General features: G+C 39.3%; 1 protein-coding gene across 3 annotated transcripts in view; it reads left to right on the top strand.

Moving 5' to 3' along the window:
• The window catches only part of LOC103143385 (serine/threonine-protein phosphatase 2B catalytic subunit alpha isoform), a 101,918-nt gene that overhangs the window by 36,864 nt on the left and 54,157 nt on the right, over positions 1-10,897 (top strand). For all 3 annotated transcript variants that reach the window (XM_007559902.2, XM_007559901.2, XM_016675224.1), the window contains exon 2: positions 6,310-6,510. In XM_007559902.2, coding sequence (XP_007559964.1) covers positions 6,310-6,510 — 201 coding nt within the window. The remainder of the gene's footprint in view (positions 1-6,309; positions 6,511-10,897) is intronic.

Genomic DNA, 10,897 nt, shown 5'->3' with positions numbered 1-10,897 from the left:
TTTCTGTATTGTTTTTAAGAAAATCGTACAACAGAACATGTAGACCTGAAATGCACCAACTAATTAGATCAGAATAAGCCAGTTCTATGATTTTTAATTTTTATTTTTACTTTTTTTATGATTGCTCCTAATAGTGATCGGCAGATCCAAAAATTAAAATCAGTTTTCCTTTGTTTTTGTTTGTTAAATGCATCAAACATTCATATATATATATATATAAAATGTTCATTTGATTTATTTCATGTTGGACTGAAAAGTACATCCTTTGTTACAATTTGTTTATCTTAGATATTTTAAACACAATTTAACTAGTTTGTGCAAATGAGCCAGCTTTATTCAAATATAGTTAACATTTAACAAACACATAATTAGGCCTGTCACAATAATAAATAAATCAATTGATCACATGATATATTAAGACAAACTCAATAATTTCTAATTTTGTGATTAATCGTTTTTCTCTTTCTACCAAAAACTGGATGAGAAAAGTCTTCATTTTTAAAGGATAAATTTGTTTCATCTTATTTGCTGTTTCTGTTGTTTTGTTTATTTATTTTGGATATTTAAGAAGTCTTCCAGTTACAGTATTAAATATACATTGAAATTTAAATCTTACTATTCTTTGAGAATGTGTTCCTGCATTATTATTATTATGCCATTATTACCATTACATTACTCGCAAATTGTCTCTACACAACAATATTATCATTTATCGTGATAACGTCTGGGACGATTAATCATCCAGAAACATTAGTTATTGTGACAGGCCTACACCTAATTAGAAGTTGAAATACACCCAGTTTTGCATTATTATAAGAAGGAAGACAGTAATAACATTAAGGTAAGGAGCACACCTGAACATCATGGCTCCCTTTTGAAGCTAAAGGAGGAGAAGGAAAAGAAAACCACTGGTTCTGGTTGAGTCCGTAGAACAGTAGCTGATCTGCTGTTGGTAACAATGATGCTGTTTTTAACGTCTGCTGTGCGTCTTGTTTTGTTTCACTCTTGTGTCAAGAAGTCTGCCAATCGTCACCAGCCGTACACGCTCTGAATGTTTCTCTTTTAGCGTTTTAAAGTGCTTTTTCTACCTCACTGCCACCTAGTGGCGTGGCATGGGTATTTCAGCTCTTTTTGTTAGAATNGTTCCCTAGCAACCCCAGCAGAGTTCCGCCCGTCACCTAGCAACCCAATCTGAGCACCAATACGTTTGGTCAAACTGGTTTTGCCACTTTATGTGCTGTACAGTGGCTGTTTTGTATAGTCCACTGACGACTTAAAAGTCTGTTATATTCATTCCTGAATCACTATGATATTTTAACCTAATTTTACAATATAACTCGTGTTTAATTATTTTTTTTTTCTGTTTTCAGAATCTTGTAAGAAAGTGCCTCAATGCTGGTTTAAATAACCCCAAATTAGTCATATACAGTGTTGCTTCTGTTGATCAGCCTGTGGGAGCCACATACGTGACAGTTTACTTAGAGCTTTGATGTTTAAGGAGAGAATAATTATGCCCATTAAAGGGGCTTTTATACAGACAGTGTGCAGAGCGTCAGCATGCTCTGCACACTCTGACCGGGCATCAAACCACACTGCAGCTGAACGCCATCCGGACCCGAGGGTCCCAAAGTTGGAGCCAGGACCCCTTTATAGGTCAAAACCACCAACAAAGGTGGGGTTGATATCAACTACCGCAATCAAATGAACTGAAAATAAACCTGAAAACATAAAAGCAGTTGTCAGAAATTGTTAAAAAAATAATGTTACGCAATGGTGTTCGGTGAGTTTGTGGTTTTTACTTGACTTTTCAGTCATTCCCGTATGGATGAAGCACCAGTTGGGTGGGAGGCTGAAAAAGGTCTGTGTGATGCTTATTATATTTATCATGTCTGGTTAGCATCAGTGAAGTGCTTTTCAACGCAACGCTGAACACTTGATATTTACCCTTACACTGCAGCAAATGCAGAGCAGGTAGTTGAATATAGTGACATTTCTCCAGTCATGTAACATGGATTACTTAACAGTCAGTTCTGTAAGGTCTTTCAGGGCGCATCGTTTTAGGAAAACTAGCAACAAACGGTCTAGTGCAGGACAGCGATGCTCCTTCTACACAAATATCCCCCTACTGGTGTAAAGGCGACACTACAGTCTTTGTTGTTTGTCATCTTGGCTATCCACAAAAACAGCCCCGTCATCATTAACTCTAAAACCTGGTAAAATAATCTTTAAAGTTTCACCTCTTATACATGTGGTGAGATGAACTCAGATTTTTAAAAACATTTTCTAAATCTGAGATTTGAGAAAATAAAATACTGTGTTCAAAATCGTTTTCCGACTCTGACATTTGCAAACAATACTTTCTAAATGTCTGATTTCAGGAGAATACTTTCTATGTCCAAGATTTTTAGAGATCTTTTCTAAATTTTGAGATTCTTAAATCTGAGATTTTTTTTAAAAAAGTAACTTTGTAAATCCGCAAGTTTTAGTAGTAGTGTCTAAATCTGAGATTTTTTACATTAATATTTTCTAAATATAAAATGTTAAAAACTTCTAAATCTCTGATTTTAAAAATGAAAAGAAAGGCATTTTCAAATCTAAGAAATTTGGAAAAACTACATTTCTGATTCTTCAGTGAACGTTTGGGAATATTTTTATCACAATATTCCTAAACGATGCTTTCTGTATTGTTTTTAAGAAAATCGTACAACAGAACATGTAGACCTGAAATGCACCAACTAATTAGATCAGAATAAGCCAGTTCTATGATTTTTAATTTTTATTTTTACTTTTTTTATGATTGCTCCTAATAGTGATTGGCAGATCCAAAAATTAAAATCAGTTTTCCTTTGTTTTTGTTTGTTAAATGCATCAAACATTCATATATATATATATATAAAATGTTCATTTTGTTTATTTCATGTTGGACTGAAAAGTACGTCCTTTGTTACAATTTGTTTATCTTAGATATCAACCCGAAAACCTTTTTTTTGCATTATTATAAGAAAGAAGACAGTAATAACATTAAGGTACGGAGCACACCTGAACATCATGGCTCCCTTTTGAAGCTAAAGGAGGAGAAGGAAAAGAAAACCACTGGTTCTGGTTGAGTCCGTAGAACAGCAGCTGATCTGCTGTTGGTAACAACAATGATGCTGTTTTTAGCGTCTGCTGTGCATCTTGTTTTGTTTCACTCTTGTGTCAAGAAGTCTGCCAATCGTCACCAGCCGTACACGTTCTGAATGTTTCTCTTTTAGCGTTTTAAAGTGCTTTTTCTACCTCACTGCCACCTAGTGGCGTGGCATGGGTATTTCAGCTCTTTTTGTTAGAATTTGGAAATGAAACTGTGATACTAAATGCATATTTTCGAGTTGCACACCGTTTCGTACCGCTAACATGTTGGTTCCGATCCGTCAGGATTACGCTGCAAACCTCCAAGTCAACACCCAGCAAGTTTTCAATAGTTTTTTCAGCTGTCTGGAAATCTCCTTTTGCCACTCTAATAAATATTATCTTCCAGCTGGCAGATACTCAGAGTTATTTTGGTTTGATCGGGGGTCATCACCTCTCATATTTCATAAGTCAACCTTCTCATATGCTGATCAAAATCGCAATTAAAGGAAACGGGGCGGAATATAAAATCTTCCGAGATTTTAATACTTTTTACTATCGTTATTTACCCCCTTAATTTATTAGAAATGCCTGTAACTTCCAAGGAAATAAGCTGATGATGAAAGTGTGTCAGTAAAACACATTCAGTTCAGTGTGTTTGGACTCTTAAGTTAAGTTTTCTTCGAATGACAATCACTCAGAAATTAGTGTCCAGACTGATTTTCCAAAGATTTTTGACCAGCTGTCATTTGTACTTTGCAGAAAAAAGGCCCAACAAGTGTGTTTGAGTTTAGAGAGCGCTCACACTGCGTCTCTTCGGCATCTCAGGGGCCCTAGCTTGTAGAGATTGTGCTCCTCTATGGAGTCCAAAGCCCAGAGGCCCCGGCCCCGAGCTGCAGTCGCGCAGCAGGTGCTCATAGGAGGCCAGATCGGGGCCGTGAGGATAGATCTTGATTTGAGGAAAAGCCATTAGTCACTTATTGTTGTAAGACATTTTTTCATCCCCTCTAAGAACATCCACCGTAATGTGACTTTAAAAGGAAGGGAAACGGCTCTGTTTATCCTCCTCCTTAAACATTTAGGCCGTTAGAGTGCATATCTGTGGCTGCAGAGAGATTAGCATGGGATCCAGGAAGCAAGCGTGCAACTTCATTAAATATGTAATCCAACATGCGCCCGTGTGGAAGTTCAAATTACTGCAGCTTAGATTGCAAATATTTTCTGTCAGCAAGCGCACTGTGACGCATATGAAGCGCTGGTGCGATTACATCCGATCTCACCTTTGGGAGCGATAGTTGTTAACTGCACAGTATTTGTTACTCACTTCTCAGACATCCTTGAGTTACGAGCTGGACCCGAGTGACACCAGGGACATTTTGTCACACTTTGACATATTTTATTGGAGTTTTATGTGACAGGGTAGCACAAAGCGGCAAAGTGATGCATGCTTTTTTAAATGTGTTTGCAAGTAAAACCTGAAAAGGATTGCATGTGTTTATATTCACCCCGTTTAACGCTGAGACTGCTTAATAAAACCCAAAGTGCTTTCAGAAGTCACCTAATTAGTAGAGTCCCTGTGTGTGTAATTTAATCTCGGTATCAACCCACCTGTTCTCTGCCGGCCTAAGCAGGACGTGGCCGTGCAGCTGAGCCAGATCTTTACAACCCAAAGAGCCGTTTTCCCTTCAGTCCAGCTCAATAAAACGCACTTAGAGCGCCAAATGTGGCATAAACGTCCAGGTTTTGATGAATATCTGCTGTAGGAATCGTGTTATTTAATAAAAATTACCATTTTATTTACATTTTTAGGTTTTAAAATGAAGAAAAACTGCTAAATTATGCAAAAAAGATTATAAATACATGTATTGTGTAAAAACATATGACAAAAATAACAAGAAAAAGAGACATTAAAAATATTACTGCTAGATTTATTGGTAGTGAAGGTAATTATTCCATAAAAAACAAACTGTTCAAACAAAATTCAAAACTTGGAGTATTTATTAAATTATTTATTTACTTTTGAATGAAAAGTTTTGGTTTATTTATTGCTCTACAAAAAAAAAATACCAATTATGAAATGCATAAAAAATAAAAGTTGGCGCTAAACATATTCCACAAACTAAGACCAAGGCTTTTCCAAAATATTCGTGGCTGTAACTGCAGTAAAAGTTGGCTTTATTTATTTACATGGCACTCCTTATAGGTTTATAAGTAAGAAAAATAATATCATGAATCTTTTTTTTTTTTACTTTTCATTTATGCTCCACTTCTAAAACATTTTAGCACATTTTAGTTTTTGGTTCTTTTAAATGTGAAAAGCTTAAAAAGGAATGAATACTTTAGCATTTATTTATCAGTCATGAAGTTTACTTGTCAGTCACATTTCAATTAAAATATAAATTTAATGACTTTAAAACATTAAAACAACAGAAAAAGTGACTGCGTTTCTTGTCTGCTGCCGTTACCAAAGTGCATTCGGCCTCTCGGCCGTTTCGGCTGCATCTGTTGCTTTAAAAGTTGTGCAGTCGATGTGCAGCGGCGTCTTTTAAAAGCTCTTATTACTGACAGTAATGGACTGCCGAGGATTTGATTAGTCTTAATTTTTTACGATGCCATCAGTGCTCTCAGGAGTTGAATTAAATTGAACTCCTTGGACCCAGCAGCAGGTCTGCATCTGTCCATTACAAACGCAGCAAAGCGCGGCGCGTTCGCGCTGCGCACACATGAAAGCCATTGCGTGTTGTTTAGGCTTCGCCCTCAGGCGAGCGGCTTTTTATGCAAGTAAAACAACAGATGTCTCGGCTCTCTGATTCACTGTCACAAGTGCCATCTCATTAGCTGCGAATATTGCAGAGCAAACTAGCAAATCTGCGGCTCTGTCATAAATATTGAAAACGAAATGAGTCACGGATCACAGCGATGGCGGCGGCGGCGTGCTAAGTCGTCTCCGAGGGCGAGCTGAAAGCGCGGCGGTGACCTCCTGCGGGGAGTCGAACCGCGGGGAAGATGGAGCGTACCTGCTAATCAAACGGCTTAAATGTCGCTCCTCATCGACGCCGGTTTATCCTCACCAGGCTTTTGTTCGATGAAATTCATGGCTCTGTAAATACGTTATGAGAGGATATCAGGTGTAATTATTATTCTTTGTTCTGTTTTTCTGGCCCTCCTCTTCCTCCTCCTCCTCCTCTTCCTCCACTGCAGCTGTCCCCTTCCCCCCTAGTCACCGGCTGACGGCTAAAGAGGTGTTTGACAGCGACGGGAAGCCCAAAGTGGATGTGCTGAAAGCTCACCTAACCAAGGAGGGGCGCGTGGACGAGTCGGTGGCCCTCAGGCTCATAGGAGAGGGCGCCGCCATCCTGCGCTCGGAGAAGAACCTGCTGGACATCGAGGCCCCTGTGACAGGTCAGGAAAACACCCCAAATGAGCCCCCCGAATAAATAAACACCAAATCATGAAGCCTGATGAGAAAATATTAGGCCCGAGCAGCTAAGCGCTGCGAAGGCCTATTGAAATTGTGCTGTAAATTATTATTATGCTTTTGTAAAGTAAATTGGCTTTTTGGAGGCTTTATCATATTCAGAAACTCACCAAACTTGGTGGGCGCATAGAGCCCGCGTGAAATTTATGTATTTTAAGGTCGACGCAAAAATCGCAAAAGAAACGGCTCAACGGCGCCACGTAGCAACCTTCAAAAGACCCTTTTCTATTCACCTATTCCTATTCCTATCAACATGAAACTGTGTCCAGAGACAGAAGACATGTTGGTGTGTTGTGGATTCCAACCCCGTTTGTTTTCGATGGAGTAGGTGGGCGTGGCGAAGTGAGCCATAACGCCGTCTCCATACGTTTGGCTGTGATTTCCATAGTTTCAAGCCGATCTGCACCAAACTCACTAGGATGGATCCTTATTGGCCCCCCGACAGAAATCTATAAACATATTTGGTGGGCGTGGCCTAATTTCTCTACAGCGCCACCTAGAATTTTTTAAATGATCAGCCCCACGCCATGCTTTAACCTAGAATTGTGAAACTTGGTACACATGTGTATCCTGTCAGGATGTACAAAAAAGTCTCTGGGAGCCATGGTCCAAAGCCAACAGAAAGTCGGCCATTTTGGATCACATCCGCCATTTCCTGTTTTTCAATGATTTCGTATCTGATCTATCTCCTCCTACAGCTTTCGAGATACAGACTTCAAACTCAGTCAGCAGAGAGTTGAGACATTGAAGGTCAAAAGTTATCACAGGAATTTTTATGTGTCAAAGCATGTGGGCGTGGCTAAGTCCCAAACTTTGACTATTCGCCATGAAACATGAATGTGAAATAACTTCCAAATGCCAGGTCACAGCTGCATCAGACTTTCTATGTCTCATCATAGACCAGCCCTCATCACATTTAGGTGGTCGATTGATGACATCACCTTAGCCCCGCCCACTTCGACAGGAAGTCACCTCTTTTTTCTACTGTATGTCTTACTTTTACTGTGTTATTCATGTGGAATTAATCCTCTGCAGACTGACATAAAATGACCTGATGATGAACTCTGTCAATGCTGTCTGACCCGTGGGGGCGTGGCCAAATGGCAGTCCCTCGCCATATGTATACGATTGTCTCTAAATCACACACGCACCTTCCGATTGGCACCAAACTGGATACGTATGATCTTTGTTCAACGCTAAAGAGCCCAACAGCACTGAATTGTAATTTGACTCCACTGCGCCCCCTAGGTCATTCCATCAGCTATATCTCCTCGCTACATTGGCCGATCTGCACCAGATTTTTGGTGTGTTGTCAAGGAGCGATGCCGAACTCATTGGTGTCTGGGATGGCCTGGCGGACGCGCGCTTCAACTGCGCGAGAGCATCAGCGGTGGCAGGCAGGCGGCGGTGCTGGATCCCCTGCGGTGGCTATAGGCCGGAGCGGCGCTTGGCTGCGAGGGCCGCTCGAGGCTGCTTGCAGCTTTAATTTAATTTACTTTTATAAATAAGTGATTTTTCCTTTTACCTTCTCTGCCATGAACTGCACATGCAACATTTTAGTTAAAGTCATTTTTTCAGGTGAGGGGATCTGTAAGTCATTGTTGAACACATGAAAACGTTTTTAGGCTTGTTTTATTAAAACGGGGATGTCCAAAGTGTGACCCAGGGGCCATTTGCAGGCCTCTGGATTATTTTTTCCGGCCCCTCAGTGTGCAATTCAAGAATGGAGCGAATCTGTGATTAATTCCTAACCCTTCTGGGCCGAATGTGTCGACGGCGATCCACCCAGATTTGCAGTACCGTAATTACGCCACTCTTTGCTCTATCTGAAAAATCCCAACAGTTTCAGAAAGGGGAGATGTTGCACTTTCCAGCCAATATCGAGTTATTACGGTAATTTCACTCCCACCGTAGCAGGAAGTGAAATTAATCTTAAAAGACGGTAAATTACAACAATAACTTGCTAGATATTGAAAGTTCCAGTTGTTACGGATAAATGGGCAAATATATATTTACTCACAGGACATTTAAAGAACTTTGTGCAATTAAAGTGAGCAAAAATATACAGGCGGAGATTTGAAACTTAAGGCTTAAAGGGCTAAAGGGGCAGCGTTATGTATTTTCAAGGCACATAGTGCCACTTTATAGCAGAATCAACCTTCATTTGTTATAAAAAAATGCCACAGATGACACTTTGGCCAACTCTGGTGTAAATGAATACTAAAATAAAAAGACGCTTCCATACCTGCTATGGGTTGTGTTGCTGTTTTAGTTGGTACCAGTTCAGTCACATCACGGTGCCGTGCAGAAGTAATTTTTTCAGCGTATTTACTTTTTGTCAGCCATGTGTTTTATTGGGATTTTAAGCAACGCAGAGCTGTGCGTAATTGTGAAGTAGAAGGAAAATGATTCATGTTTTTCCATAATGTGCAGCTCTACCAATAAGTTGTGTTTAATTAGTTTCATAGGTATCGGCGTAAACAGGACAAATACACACTGTGCTTTTTAGTGTGTCATTTATAAAAATGTTGGAAATCGCGGATTGTTTTTCCTCCCACGTCACATGTACACAGTACCTGTGTGTTGGACTCACGTGACAAAACGTGGAAAAAGTATGAATACTTTCGTAAGGCGTCGTGGATCACTGTATCGCCCTGTAAAAACTGTTTTATTCTGATATTCAGTCAGGAAAAGTAACTGCAGTTTCGTGTGTTTGGCAATTTTAGCTTACCGGCTGTTTTACTTTCTTTTTCAGCTCTCCGTTCTCAGTTTCAGTTTTCCATTTGGATAGCTTTCTGCTTGCTTACAGTGATTGCCAGTGATTTAGATTGTTGACTGAAGCTGTTTTCACATCAGAAAATATCTGGATAATGTGCAGAGAAATTCGCTTTGAACTTTTTTTTTTCTCCCCCATCTCGCAGTCTCTGCTCACAGATGCACTTCGCAGCTGGAGATTTTCCCCATGAGCTGCTTTTTCTGTGAGAAATGCAGCAAAGTGACGCTTTTATAAAGGGCACAATAGGACACGATTAGGGCTGTGGACCACAATGTTGTGTTTACAACCAATTTTTTCTTTTCTTTTGTGTTTGAAGATATCGAACGAGGATATACACAGGTCTGGATGTAATCACTCAAAAATGCTCCACAAGATTAGATTTGATTAAAGCAGCGGTAAATTATGACCTTCTTATCTTGTAGCTGATGTGTGACTTCGGAAGTTACAAAATGTTTACCCATATTAGCTTTTTTTTTTTTTTTTTTTTTTTTTTTTTTTTTTTTTTTGCTTTGTTTTTCCTGTTTTTGAAAAGAAAATCACAAATATCCATAACTACCTAGCTCTTAAGTGCTTTGTATCCTAATTAACCTAATTATGGCCCTAATGTCAAACATAGGCTGTGTAATTAGCCATAGCGGGCTTGTAGTTGAAGCACAGATGTTTTCTTCAGTTTCACATCAGAATATCTGAAGTAATTACATTTTTATTGAAACGCTCACTTCCTATTAGCTTAGAAACCTTTTCAAAATGTTTTTTGTTTTTATATTCTGTACTGAAAATCAAATTTTCAAACATCATTGATGATGGCGACCAAAACATTTATTCATTTAAACTGTTGGTACCAACTCAAATCTCAAAAATGTCGCCGACTCAAATCAGGTTTCTTCAGAGAGTTGCTGTGGGAGGAAACGAGCTCCTGTAGCAGTCAGTCTTGCAACAAATTTAAAGAGGCCTCTGCCTGACGCCTGTTACTGTATGGTAGTTTCATGATTGCTATGACATGCTAACAGCTCATTTTCCATTCCACACTAACATTTCCTGGATCAGTTGTTGGCAAGGTTTGCTAATCCACCTCATTTGCTTTTGTCGCTCCACTTTAATTGCCGATAGGGTCAGAACATCTGGTAAAGACACGGAGTGGGGGATGTGATCCTTAACCGTTCTGATCGATGGAGGAGATGGATTGACCTTCGCCCTCCTCTCTCTGCTCTTTGGTGCCGCTTCGCATCCAGTCCTCAACCTCGTCTGAGACTCGGGGTCGTAGTTCAGCTGTTATCTGAGCTGAACTATCAGAAATCAGAGTGTTTGTTGTATTTCTGCAACCGTTTTTTATGTAGCACATTAATGGAAAGTTAAGTGGAAGAAAAAACTATGGCAGAAATAAAAAAGAAATACTCTGATGTCTGAAGATCTAACTGTAATGTTCTTAGCTTCTGAAATGACTAACAAGCAAGATCCTCAGAAATCAAGTATTTTTCTATTTCTGCCACAGTTTTTTCTTCCACTTAACTTTCCATTAATGTGCTACATAAAAA

Source organism: Poecilia formosa, unplaced genomic scaffold (genome assembly GCF_000485575.1).
Source record: "Poecilia formosa unplaced genomic scaffold, Poecilia_formosa-5.1.2 Scaffold111, whole genome shotgun sequence".
Classification (NCBI taxonomy): Eukaryota; Metazoa; Chordata; class Actinopteri; order Cyprinodontiformes; family Poeciliidae; genus Poecilia; species Poecilia formosa.
This window is presented reverse-complemented; position numbering and strand designations above follow the sequence as displayed.